This window comes from Staurois parvus, unplaced genomic scaffold (assembly GCF_062004578.1).
Source record: "Staurois parvus isolate SC_StPar_1 unplaced genomic scaffold, SC_StPar_1.0 ptg000017l, whole genome shotgun sequence".
NCBI classification, from domain to species: Eukaryota; Metazoa; Chordata; class Amphibia; order Anura; family Ranidae; genus Staurois; species Staurois parvus.
In genome coordinates, this window is record NW_028317813.1 from 4,712,240 (window position 1) to 4,726,393 (window position 14,154).

Below are 14,154 nucleotides of genomic sequence, written 5' to 3' on the forward strand. Positions count from 1 at the left end.
CTTCATCAAATTTCATAGCAGAAGCTCTGAATCTGTTCTCTAAATGAAATCCGCTCCCTCCTCACTGCAATAACTTGCTAGCCTTCCAGCCTGTTGATAGGGATAATATTGTGTTTTTATAACGTTTTACTGTAATTCTTGATTAACCCAGGTATGTTTCTTTATTATTTTTATTTTTTTTTTATGATTCACAGCGTCAGTAAATGTTTTGGTCTTCTAAGGCAAATGGATGTCAACATGGATAATCTGAGTACCAAAGTTGACAGTGCTGTAATGAAGCTGAAAAAAAAATATGAAACAACATTTCATTTGTATCAGAAGTTTCAAAGGTAACTAAAAATCTCTAAAGAAAAAAAAATGTACACATACAGTATGTGGTAGACCGTAGCTGTACGAAATCATTTGTTACATTTTTGCTTTATTTTATGCAATAAGTATCTGTATATATTGACAGGAAAAACATATTAAAATCCAACACACCTCGTGGAAATGCTCCAATATCTGAAACCGATACCTTTGCGATGCTATTTGAGCCCATACAAAATTTAATGGGTTGAAATTGCATTGCAAAGAAACGCATGCGATTTGAACAGGAATGCGGTGCGTTTTCTGTCTGAATCACATGCAGTTTCTTTTTGGGTGCGATGCAATTTGCAGTGTGATTCAAGCTTTTATTTTGTATGGCTCAAATTGCACTGCAAATCGCACTACACCCACCCCCCACTACATGCTCAGATAAGGGTCTGGTATGGCTTTTTGGGGAGACCCCTACCCCATTTTATTAATCTTTCTTATAATTTTGGCATCGAGTGCCCCTCAAACGTCATACTCTTGCCTAAAGGTTTGATACGGATTCAGGGGGGAACCCCGCACCGTTTTTAAATTTTTGGCATGGGGTTCCACTTGAAACCCCTCACACTGTTTTTTTTTTTTTTTTTTCTTTCTCAAAATTTCATTGCCGGCATTTATTTTGTTTACGTTCAGCTGTCAGTGGAGCTGACAGCTGATGAGTCCTCTGTTGTTAAGGACGCGGCAGCTTGCTGGTTTGCTCCTTGACAAACGGCTATTCCGCTAGGGAAAAAGAGAGAACGCTGGAAACTGCCTCTTAGAAGCGGTTAGCAGCGTCTAGGAGCTTTGAGCATTTTTTTCCGCCGGCATGTCGCTCTCAAACGCTTTAACCGCCTCCCGCCCGCCATATAGTAATATGACGGACGCAAGGTGGTTCTCTCGTTCTGGGAGGACATCATATGACGTCCTCCCATTCTAACCGCGCATGCATGGCTCCCGGAGCATGCAGCATGGTGATCGGCGGTGAGGGACACAGCGGATCACCGATCCACGGAAAGAGCCAAAGATGTCGGCTCGATCATGTGATCAGCTGTGTCCAATCACAGCTGATCGCATGTAAACAGGGAAATGCTGGTTATCGGGATTTTTTCTCCACATGAGCTGTCGCGCTGGCAGAGAAGAGGAGAGCCGGTAATCGGCATTCCTCAGAGGGGACATGTACACAGATCATCACAGCACTGATGATCAGTGTGCCCTGATGATCTGTGTAGCCCCAGCAGCGCCACATCAGTGCCACATTTCAGTGCCCATCTGAGCTGCCTTTCAGTGTCACCCATCAATGCCAGTCAGTGCCACCTATCAGTGCTGCCAATCAGTGCCACCTATCAGTGTCAGTCAATTCCGCCTATCAGTGTGCATCAGTGCTGTCTATCAGTGCCGCCTATCAGTGCCATATATGAGTGCTGCCTTTCAGTGCCCATCAGTGATGCCTGTCAATGCCCATCAGTGCCACCTATCAGTGCCTCCTCATCAGTGCCACCTATCAGTGTCCATCAGTGCAGCCTATCAGTGCCCATCACTGCAGCCTCATTAGCGCACATCAGTGAAGGAGAAAAATCACTTATTTACAAAATGTTATAACAAAAACTAAGAAAAAATGTTTTTTTCCCCCCAAAATTTTCAGTGGTTTTCGGTTTGTTTAAGAAAAAATAAAAATCCCAGAGGTGATTATATACCACCGAAAGAAAGCTCTATCTGTCACAAAAAAATACCAATTTTATATGGGTACAGTGTTGCATGACTGCGCAATTGTCATTTAAAGTGCAACAGCGCTGAAAGCTGGAAATTGTCCTGGGCAGGAAGGGGGTATAAGTGCCCTGTAGGCTAGTGGTTAAAAAAGTGTTTGTTTTTTTTTTATATTACTAGAAGCTGAACCTTTTAAAGCGATTCCAACCTACAATAGTGTGCATGCACACATAGAATAACACTACTAGGAGCAGAAAAAAAATTCTCACAAGTAGCTGCTAGGAGTGCATGCTAGTGTGCATGGAACCTAAAATAGAAATGAAAGGAAAAACATTTGTGTGTAGATATAAAAAAAAACAATACAAATAACTTTTTTCCCCCTTTTTTTGTAAGAGATCAAATTTCCTCTGTTCTCATCTCATAAGAGCTAAGGGAGGAGAAACAGCAGCACACTAAGCTTCCTAGTGAAATGCTGTCAAGGGGGGCATGTTGGCATAGATCTGACCATTGGAGGAGAGCATAGCTAGAGAACTGACGACAGTGTATTCTCCTGCCTAGTGTTTACTCAATTTTTAATAGGAAAGCAGAGGGACTGGCAGGAACACCAGGGATTTCACACAAAGAAAGCAATACAAAGAGAACAGGATACCTTTTTCATACAGGTACATGGTACAGCAGTCACAAATTGGGAATATGAAAGGTAGAGTTTACATATTTATTTATTTTTTAATGGGAGCAGTTGGGAGATAGTTTAAAAAAAAAAGTGTAGTTGAGCTGTGTTTTTACCCCTCCCCCTTAAACTGCAAAGGCAATGGCCAGAGGTGTACACATGCTGCAGCAATAATTATACCCCCTGTCATGTTTAGCAGGCACTATTGTCTGCTGAACAAAACCCATTCTAGTGAAATGGGGCTGTGCTGCAAGCACCCCACAACCGTGTACAAGGCAGTTGCAGCGTGGTAGTGCAGCATTTAGGTACATAAAACAGGCAGTAAGGTGGCGACATATTGGCTCTTCGTCACCTGACAAACACCTCTGAAAAGTGATCCAAGGGTGGATTGCTTTTCAAAGGAGCAGCAGTCCTTGCCACAACTGTAAACGAGCCTCTTTATATACCAATTATTCAAAAATATAAATATACCACAAAGTATTAGGCGGGGTAACCTATTAATGAGCTCAAAGATCGCACCTATTAATGGTGTGGGTGTAAGCCAAAAAATTTTGCTCCTTATACACCACCCTGTTTGCAATCAATTTTGCTCTGTGTTTAAATTCGCCTGTTTAAAATCAGAGCAGTACGGGAATTGCCTGCTGCTGCAAGTATTCGATTTCACTGCCTGTTAGTGACCTCTTGTGGTAAACTATTCTCACAACAGTTCTGCTCTTCTCCGTGGAAATAAAGCTTTGCGGGAAATAAATTCAGGTCTTTTCACCCAAGTAAATGGGCTCTTGAAGTTCTTCCTGATGGACCAGGGTTGGTTTTAGAACAGTCTGGGAAAATAAACAACCCTTGGCATTTTTAAACCCGTCTGATTTCTGGAAAAAAATATTATGATTCACACAGCTCACTGCTTCCATAGCATTGCTCTTTTATACCCTGGTCCTGTTTTTACTTTCCTGGACAGCACCATCTTTACTACCGTGCAGTATTGTACTTTGCTTTAGGTTTTGTAAAAAAACAAAAACAAAAAAAAAACCTGAAACATTGTCCTTTTTACACATCATATCTGTGATTTAGTCTGCCATCTAACACTGATGGGTGCTTACAATGATCAGCTTTTGTATATTTATGTAAAGCCTTTATCCCAAAAGGAAAACGACTGTTTGCTATAACTGCTCATAAAGTTTCAGCTGACTTTTGGCTTGAATTTGTTGGTGAATTTAAGTCTGTTAGTACATTTGACACTCTCCTCCGACCAGACTGACAATGCTGCTGTCCAAAGGTGCCCCCTGTGCTTATTCATCCAGAGTGGGGGCACTCTAATACAGGAGGTGTGTTACTGGCCAGATCCCCAGGTAAAATGGGGGAGGGGGGGGGAGAGCCTAACAAAAAAGAAAATGAATGCAGCCACCACATCTAATAATTGATACGCTGCAATATATTACATTGTTTGTTTTAGTTTTTGTGTTTTTTCCTATATGGAAAGGTTTGTATGCCTTATTTTTTATCTTTAGGTATCACTCAGCTTGTATGTTCATATGCTGATGATAATTTACATTTCCGTTTCTTTCAGTACGTTTAACGACATATTTATGAACGTGCCAAATACAGAGTAAGTTTTTGATCTTTACAATTTTGCATCCACTCACTGTCACAAGGATAATCTGTCATTTACAGCAATATGACAACTTGTAGACAAATCACAATCCAATGTAAACTTGTCATAAAACCCTGAGCACAGTCTTAGTAGAAAAACTTTCCCATTGACATATTTCAACATCCAGTACTCTTGTGTTCAAATTGATATGCTTTTATTTTTTGCTTTGGTGACCTATTTAGAAATGACCTAATATTGTTATGGCAGGATAATGTAAAGATTGTACTAATTGAAATCTTGTTTTTGTTGGCACACAGGAATGCTGCTGTCTCTAGTCATAAGGCCATTCTTGAAGGCTCTTGGACAACATATCTTTTGGCGAAAGGTAGGAATTCTTAAACCCTCCACACTGTACAGGGTATTTCAGACCAGTTTGTTTATTCAAGCTGTTGGCACAGAAGTCACTTTAACAGGTGAAGCAGAGCTGCAACCTCCAATCATCCATAGCTCCAGCAACCGTGTGCACAGGCAGAGTAGCTTCTGATAGCTTCTAATACTATGCAATAGACTGGAAGAAGTCGGCACTCCAGTGTCACAGCAAAAATGGTATTCTCCTTTATTGAAAAAATGGTGTTTCTGCTGTCAGGACTTGGTCATGGCTGAGCCCACCCCACCAGACCTGTTGGAGTGTCCTGGGCTTTTAGGCATCAAGCCTCTGTGAACCGTAACCCTCCCGATTTAGTTTTGAGCAGGTAAAACTTTGCCCCACTTAAAGCATTACTAGCGTAATTGACCAAAAGGTTGTACTTTAGGATTTCACTTCAGTACAGTTGTCTTTCTGATTTGGTATTGAGCCAACCTGTTTTCTTGATTTTTGGAAGACATTGCTGGCTCCCTTGCCAATGTCCTTACTTCTAGTGAGCAACTGCAGAGTACTGAAGCCAGAGGGTTATAACTACCACGTAACTAGCATTTTCAGAATTTCGCCTGTAGAACTGAAAACCATGTTTACAAATAGCATACAATTGAGGAAGACTTATTGTTCAAAAGTAAAAACATTTAGGCTTTGCTTTATCTTTGTTTCCAACAAATTATTATTTGTGTTTTTTATTTATTATTTTTTTTAAATAAATTTTCTTATTTATTTTTTTAGGAAAAGTTTTACAGATGGATGATGACCTCATAATCTCGTTCCAGCTGTTGCTATGTGTTTTGGAATATTTTATCAAGAGATCACCATCTGATATTCTGAAAGAACCATATAGTATGTCATAACCTTAAATTGTTGGTGTAGTTACGATCCATGAGTTTACAAAAATTGCTGAGTAGTAGAGCTTGATGGGTTACTCCTCCCTGTGGGTAGTATAAGCCCTGGTTCACATCTTTGCGGTCGTGCTTGCTGCAATTTGCTTGGGCACGAGAGCATGTTCATTTGAATGGACTCCTGTGCCCTGGGACACATAAGGAAGAAGGCCTTGCAATACCTTGGAAATCACAACCCACACGGGAACTGAGATTCCCAGTACAGTTGCTATATCCAGTGCGGGCGGCGTGCCATTTTCCTGTTTGATATTTTGTGCCTGTGTATAGATATCTTTCACATATGCTAAGTTTGTATCACATATGTAGATTGTCAGTGTGTCTAACACAATTTAAAGAAGGATAAAGTTTTTGGCATTTGTATTTAATTTAAAGTAGCCACTTTGACAGGTTATTGTCAGGTGGTACAGGTTTAATATTGTATTTGATGTTTTCGTATTGGTAATTGTTCTTAATCTTCTCTTTACTGTTTGTACACAGAGAGCTCTGTAAGTGGACTTTCTGTGAATGGACCAACCCGAACTTCGCGACGTGGTCAGAGCAGAAACACTCGTACGTCACGGCAGTCTGAAACAGACACCAGAATCATAGAGGCTCTTTGTAGGGCTAACGAATGTCCTGTTGATGAGGTAATGATTTCCTTGTTTTTAGTTTGTTTTTAGCAGAGGAAGAATAAATAGTTCCCTCCTAAAAATATAAATGGCTTGAGACAAGTATTTGTTCTGTCCAACACTACATTAGCCTAGAAAATGGCAATTGATGTACCACAGTTTGTCTTCTTGGAAATCATGCGTTTCCTGGGGCTGGAGGTTTCTGGGAACATAACTGAATCAGATTAAATTAACCAGTTAATGTCCATATGTGCTACTTAGTAGGATGGAATAAAGTCTAAAATGTAAATAGAGTTTTTGTATGTAGACTACACATCACAATAAAAGTGCTCTCCAGGGAGAGCATAGTTTCTGATGGTGATTTCCTGCACTCTGATGTACAGTATAGTGCACCAATTACTGTGATATTTTTTTAAAATATACCTTCTAAAATATACAATAGGGTTGAAGAGCTAAATTCCTAAATTGATTAGCATGATGGCAGGCAAATATATTAACTACCTTTCTTCTAATAAAGTTCTTTATAATGTTATATTTGCGTGTGAGTTTAGAGAATCTCCTCTGTTAGTATTTATACTCAGCGGCCACAGTTTTAGATACACCTGTTTTAATTGCTTAGTAACACAAATTGCTGATCAGTCAATTACATGGCAGCAACTCGATGCATTTAGGCATCTAGACGTGGTGAAGGCAACTTGCTGAAGTTCAAACCGAGCATCAGAATGGGGCAGAAAATGGAATTAAGTGACTTTTGAAAGTGGCATGGTTGTTGGTGCAAGACGAGCTTGTCTGAGTATTTAACCTCTTGCCGTCCGCCTGCTGTTTATAAACGGCAGGGCGGTGGCAGTCCAGGGTCGGGTTGCCGTCCATAAACGGCAACCGCCTTTTCTAGCTGTGCGCGCTCCCTGGGAGCGCGCACCACCGCGATCCGGTGCCCGCTGTGTCCTCCGGACACAGTGAAACACTGATTGTCGGACGGGACCTCTGTACGAGGTCCCGATCATGTGATCACTGATTGGCGAATCAGTGATCACATGCAAAGTAGTAAGCAAGATGTCACTTGTGACATCATTGCTTACTATGTGTGAAATCTGTGAATGATCACAGAGGTCACATGGTACAAGGCTATTCACAACAGCCTTGTACCATGTGACAAGCTGTGACCACTCACAGCTCACTCAGTAATTCTCAATGACTGCAAGAATGCAGACAGAGAGAAAGAGAAATGATTGCTTTTACATCCTATATGGGTGTAAAAGCAATCAGTGTAAAAAAAAAAAAAAAAAAAAAATCTTCATCACCCTCCACGTAGTACAGTGTCACCATGGTGACAGTGTACTGCTAGGGTGACAGTATGTAAAAAAATAAAAAAAATAAAAAATAATAATATAAAAAAAATAAAATAAAATGTAAAAAAAAATGTTTAAAAATTATAATTTTTGGTTATAAACTAATTTGGATTTTTTTTTTTTTTACTAAAAAAATAACGGAATAAATTTTGGCTAAGATTTATGATGAAATATTATTTATTTGCAAAATTTTATTTAAAAAAACACTTTTTTTCAAAATTTTTGAACTTTTTCATTTACATAGTAAAAAAATAAAAATCCCAGCGGTGAATAAATACCACCAAAATAAAGCTTTATCTGTCTCAAAAAAATGGTAAAAAATTCATATGGGTACAGTATTGCATGACCGCGCAATTGTCATTCAAAGTGTGATAGCGCTGAAAGCTAAAAATTGCCCTGGACAGGAAGGGGTAAAAGTGTCCGGACAGGAAGTGGTTAAAAAACAGATGATCTACTTGGATTTTCACGCACAACCATCTCTAGGATTTACAGAGAATGGTCCGAGAAAAAGAGAAAATATCCAGTGAGCAGTAGTTGTGTGGACAAAAATGCCTTGTTGATGTCAAAGGTCAGAGGAGAATGGGCAGACTGGTTCGAAATGATAGGCAACAGTATCTCATATAATAACTCGTTACCAAGGTATGCAGATTGCCATCTCTGAACGCACAACACATCAAACCTAGAAGCAGATGGGCTGCAGCAGCAGAAAACCACATCGGGTGCCACTCCTGTCAGCGAAGAAAAGGAAACGGAGGCTACAGTCCGCATAGGCTAACCAAAATTGGACAGTAGAAGATTGGAAAACCGTTGCCTGGTCTGTTGAGTCTCGATTTCCATAGAAATGGTTGTGCGTGAAAATCCCAGTAGATCTACAGTTTATGACATACTCAGACCAGCCCATCTAACACCAACAACCATGCCATGTTCAAAGTCACTTAAATCCCCTTTTCTTCACCATTCTGATGCTCAGTTTGAGCTTCATGAAGTCATCTTCACCACCTCTAGATGCCTAAACGCACTGAGTTGCTGCCATGTGATTGGCTGATTAGCAATTTGTGTTACCAAGCAATAGAACTGGTGTACCTAATAAAGTCACCGGTGAGTGTATATATGTCAATAAAACAAAGGTTGTTAAGCAGCATCAGTGGGTGCAATGAGTGCTGTCTCCCACAATCCTTCTCGGTGACTTTAGCATCCCTGTTAATACTAACACTCCTGCTATTTCTAAATGTCTTAGTCTAACCTCCTCGTTTGATCTGAAGCAATGGGTACATGCTTCTACTCACTCTGATGGCAACACCCTTGACCTTGTATTCTCCTACCTATGCACTCCATCCAACCTCTCCAACAATCCTTTTCCTCCCTCTGATTAGCACCTTATTAGTTTTACTCTCTCCCTGTCTTCCACAACCTCTCCCTCCAGCCTCCTAACAATTACCAGGAGAGACTTTCACCACTTTAACCCTTCTTTTCTCCACTCTGCTTCTGACCACCTCTATGACAAAATCTCACTCCTGTCATGCCCCAATCTAGCCACTTCTGCCCACAGTAGATCCCTGTCCTCTGCCCTGGACGGTCTTGCCCCTCTCACTACACACAGGATAAGGTCCTGACCCCACAACCCTGGCAAACAGACGACACCAGAATTCTCAAAAAATGTATCTGATGTGAGACTAAGTCTCACAAAGAGTTCAACCAATATAAAACTTCCTTCCTAAAATACAATTCTTGACTCCACACTGCCAAGCAGATTTTTTTACTCTTGTTAACACCTTCTCATCCAGTCACCGTCAACTCTTCTCTGCCTTTAACTCTCTACTTGATCCTCCACTGCCTCCACCGACTAACTCACTCACTGCCCAAGAGATCTCCAGTCACTTAAAAAAATAAGATCGATACAATTAATGATATCTCCACTCTACAGATAACTCCCCCACTTAACACCCCATGTCCACAGGTACACTCAACACTTCCCTTATTCAACCCTGCTACTATAGACAAAGTTCCTAAACTTTTTGCTAACACCCACCTAACCACCTGTCCCATGGACCCTATTCCCTCTCAAATACTGCAATCACCCTCTGACTCTAACTTACACTCTCTAATTCACATCTTCAATCTCTCCCTCTCTTCTGGCACCTTCCCCAACACTAAAACATGCACTAGTCACCCCCATACTTAAAAAGCCTTTCTTGGACCCTTCTTGATTCCCATCAGTTTGGATTTTGCCCTCAACACTCCACAGAAACTGCTCTCATAAAACTCAAAAGCGATTTACTAACCACTAAAACCAATGGACATTATTCTGTACTCCTACTTCTGGACCTTTCGGCTGTCTTTAATACGGTTGACCACCCTCTCCTCCTCAAAAATTACTCCCTTGATCTCCATGACTGTGCTCTGCGTTGGTTCTCATCCTACCTATCCCACCGCACCTTTAGTGTCTTACAATTCTACTTCCTCCTCCTCTTTTCCTTTCTCCGTTTTGGGGTCCCCCAGGGTTCTGTTCTTGTATCTCTCCTGTTCTCGATCTACACCTCCTCTCTGGTTCAGCTGAATCTGAATATATTTTCTACGCTGACAACACCTCTCTACCCTTCAGCTCACAACTTCAGTCGCCTCACGCATCACTAACTTACTGACCGACATAACAGTCTGGATGTCACATCACTTCCTTAAACTCAATCTATCCAAAACCGAGCTCTTAATATCTCCTCTTCATGTGCCCCATTCCCCTGACTTCTCTGTCAAGATCAGCAATGGGCAAACTACGGCCCGCGGGCCGTATTCGGCCCGGCGGACCTTTTAATCCGGCCCGCGGAGCGTGGCAAACATTGGCTATCAGGATGTAGGCGGGGCAGCGTGATGAACTCCTCTCCTCTCACAGTCCGCCCTGAAGACCGGAACGGCGCGGGAACACGGCGAGAGGAACGCGCGGAGCAAAGGTAAGTGAATTGCCACAATATGGGGAATGAATTACAATATGGGGAATGAATTACTATATGGGGGATGAATTACTATATGGGGGATGAATTACTATGGGGGATGAATTACTATGGGGGATGAATTGCTATATGGGGGATTAATTACTATAGGGGGGATGAATTACTATAGGGGGGATGAATTACTATAGGGGGGATGAATTACTATAGGGGGGATGAATTACTATGGGGGATGAATTACTATGGGGGATGAATTACTATATGGGGGATGAATTACTATATGGGGGATGAATTACTATATGGGGGATGAATTACTATATGGGGGATGAATTACTATGGGGGATGAATTACGATATGGGGGATGAATTACGATATGGGGGATGAATTACGATATGGGGGATGAATTACTATATGGGGGATGAATTACTATATGGGGGATGAATTACTATATGGGGGATGAATTACTATGGGGGATGAATTACTATATGGGGATGAATTACTATGGGGGATGAATTACTATATGGGGGATTAATTACTATGCTTACTATGGGGGAATATTACTATACTTACTATGGATGGCATAGATGACGCGCGGAGCAAAGGTAAGTGAATTGACACAATATGGGGAATGAATTACAATATGGGGAATGAATTACTATAGGGGGGATGAATTACTATAGGGGGGATGAATTACTATAGGGGGGATGAATTACTATAGGGGGGATGAATTACTATATGGGGGATGAATTACTATGGGGGATGAATTGCTATATGGGGGATGAATTACTATAGGGGGGGATGAATTACTATAGGGGGGATGAATTACTATGGGGGATGAATTACTATATGGGGGATGAATTACTATATGGGGGATGAATTACTATAGGGGGGATGAATTACTATGGGGGATGAATTACTATATGGGGGATGAATTACTATATGGGGGATGAATTACTATATGGGGATGAATTACTATATGGGGTATGAATTACTATGGGGGATGAATTACTATATGGGGGATTAATTACTATGCTTACTATGGGGGAATATTACTATACTTACTATGGATGGCATGGTAGTGGCTGGGCCGGCCAGCAGCTAGTCCGGCCCCCGGGTCCAATATATGAACCCATTGCGGCCCTCAAGTCAAAAAGTTTGCCCACCCCTGGTCAAGATCAATGGCACTACCATCAACCCGTCCCTGCATGCCAGGGTGCTAGGTGTAATCCTGGACCCACATCCAATCACTCTCCAAAGCTTGACGTCTCAACCTCTGCATCATCTCCAAAATACGCCCCTTCCTAACCAATGACACCACAAAGCTCCTAATTCACTCTCATGATATCTTTCGCCTCGATTACTGCAACTCCCTCCTCATTGGCTTACCTTTACATAGGCTATCCCCCCTCCAGTCAATCATCAGTGCTGCTGCCAGGCTCATCCACCTTACCAACTGTTCAGTGTCTGCCACCCCTCTCTGCCAATCTCTGCATTGGCTGCTACTCACCCTATATAATAATAAAAATATAGAAACCTTTTCTATTTCGTTTGATAAAATGAATCTAATTGCTAAAGAAAAATACAACATTATATCCAGAAACAATTTGTGGGAATCCCCCAACGACATACTTTTAAAAGGCATCTTTGTTATTACTTCAGTGTATAAGTGATCTGAAAGTGAATCTGTCAAGTGATCAAAATAGTTTCAAAATACAAGCACCTTGAGGCCTACATTTATGTTTGCTAATCCTCCGCTTGTTTTCTGGAAGCCCCTAGATCCCTGGGGCTGACACCTAACAGAGGGCTTTCAATTCTCCCCAACATAAAATCCTGCTCAGCCTGAAACCAAGATCCATCCAATTGACACACATTCTTTGTGTGTCTCTAACACTCCATCTCTCATGCTCTGAGATAAAATGATGCAAATACTATATTTTAAAGGTCAACAATCTGCTTTTTTTATCTTATGGAAAAAAATTTCAGCATGTTCCTATTTATGCTTGAATTACGAAGACATATTTGTTTGAATGTTGTATTAATGAAATGCATTTCCATTTCTTAGGTGAAAAATGTTTATTTCTCTAGTTTTGTTGACTTTTTGGATTCTACTGGAATTTCTTCCATGGACGGTCTCCCAAAGGTATCTTTCTAACCTGTTCTAATTGCAGTTTTTATGTTGTTGAACTTAATAAACTAGGCATAATTCACTCCATCCTCTTATATTTGGTATCCTTTTTTTGAACCACTTCCCACCTGGCCACTGCATATAATCATCTGGGCAGGAGCAGCACTGTCCTGGGAGGATGTACCGATACATCCTTCTAGAAATGCAACTCATGTCTGCCCCCGGGAATACACAGTAGCACGACCTGTGACCGCTGTGTCCACTGATCGTGGTACTGGGCTACTGTTATTAGCCTTCGTACCATGTGATCACGTGTCCAGTCATATACCATGGCTTTCATTCATGATGCTATTGCTTACTACTGTGATCTCTGTGATGTACCATGTGATAGCTGTGGCCAGTCACAGCAATCACAATATAAGCAATGTCACCATGAATAGATGCCAAACACAATTAAGATGATTGCTTATACAGTGTTGATCACTGTAATATCAATCATAGTGTGTATAAAAAAAGACCCGATGAACCCCCAGAGCAGTACACAAACCAGTGCTGCCAGTCAGTATCCCTAATATCCGCCACACCTGAGCCTTAAGGATTTGTTCACATGTGAGATGCTCTCTGAAGAGCCACCTTTTTGTTTTTTCAAAGAGCATTTTGCAGGACCTCGCACAAGCACCCCAGTTACTTGAATGGGTCATTTTCAACAGGCTTCCATGGGATATAATTCCTGACACAGCTGTGAAGCAAACCATCACAGCTGCAGCATGTGTACACACCCCCCGGCCACTGCCTCTGCTGTTAAAGGGGGTAGTAGTTGAGCCATAAAACCCCAACTCAACCTCCTGATTTCCCATTGCCACTATATCAGTGTAGCTAGAATCCGTATTCTTGATTGCCACCACACCAGTGCAGCAAACAGTTTCCCTGACAACTGCCATTCCAGTTTCAGTGTCACCAGACCAATGTAGGTCAGCAGAAGTGTTCCTGATTGCTGCCACACTGGTCGCTAGTGTCACAGACCAGTGTAAACCAACAACAATATTCCTGATGACCACCACACCAGCGTAGTTTTGCCTTCGCCTGCTGACTGTACTAACCGTGGCCTGTTTATTGTCCACGTTTCTGCCTGTTGCCTTGACCGATCCTTTTGCTTGTTTGCTGATCATGTCTCCGCCTGTGCCTGAACTGACCTATCTGCACATGTGACTGACTATGTTCCTGCGAGACACCTGTCACAGCTATAACCTGTGGACAACTGCATTCTTGGAACCTGCAGGAACGCTTTTGTTCTCCCTTTCTTTAACCTCTTGTACTTCTTGGCCAGTGAACATAGCATTCATGGTGGCAGCCATGTAACAGTAGACTAGGCTTACTTGGCTTAAAGGAACTGGGAATGCTATGGATGATGCTACACTAAGCTATATTCCCTGACCACTGATATACAGGTGACCATTACAGTACATTGGTTGTGATACAATTGTTTAACTTGTTTGATACACAAGATACAATTTC

General features: G+C 41.5%; 1 protein-coding gene across 1 annotated transcript in view; it reads left to right on the forward strand.

Annotated features, from left to right (window-relative positions):
- Nucleotides 1-14,154, forward strand: part of RB1 (RB transcriptional corepressor 1) — a 279,061-nt gene that overhangs the window by 20,880 nt on the left and 244,027 nt on the right. Inside the window, exons 4-9 of the mRNA XM_089679104.1 lie at nucleotides 195-329; nucleotides 4,269-4,307; nucleotides 4,610-4,677; nucleotides 5,446-5,556; nucleotides 6,093-6,241; nucleotides 12,577-12,654. Of these exons, the coding sequence (XP_089535230.1) occupies nucleotides 195-329; nucleotides 4,269-4,307; nucleotides 4,610-4,677; nucleotides 5,446-5,556; nucleotides 6,093-6,241; nucleotides 12,577-12,654 (580 nt within the window). The remainder of the gene's footprint in view (nucleotides 1-194; nucleotides 330-4,268; nucleotides 4,308-4,609; nucleotides 4,678-5,445; nucleotides 5,557-6,092; nucleotides 6,242-12,576; nucleotides 12,655-14,154) is intronic.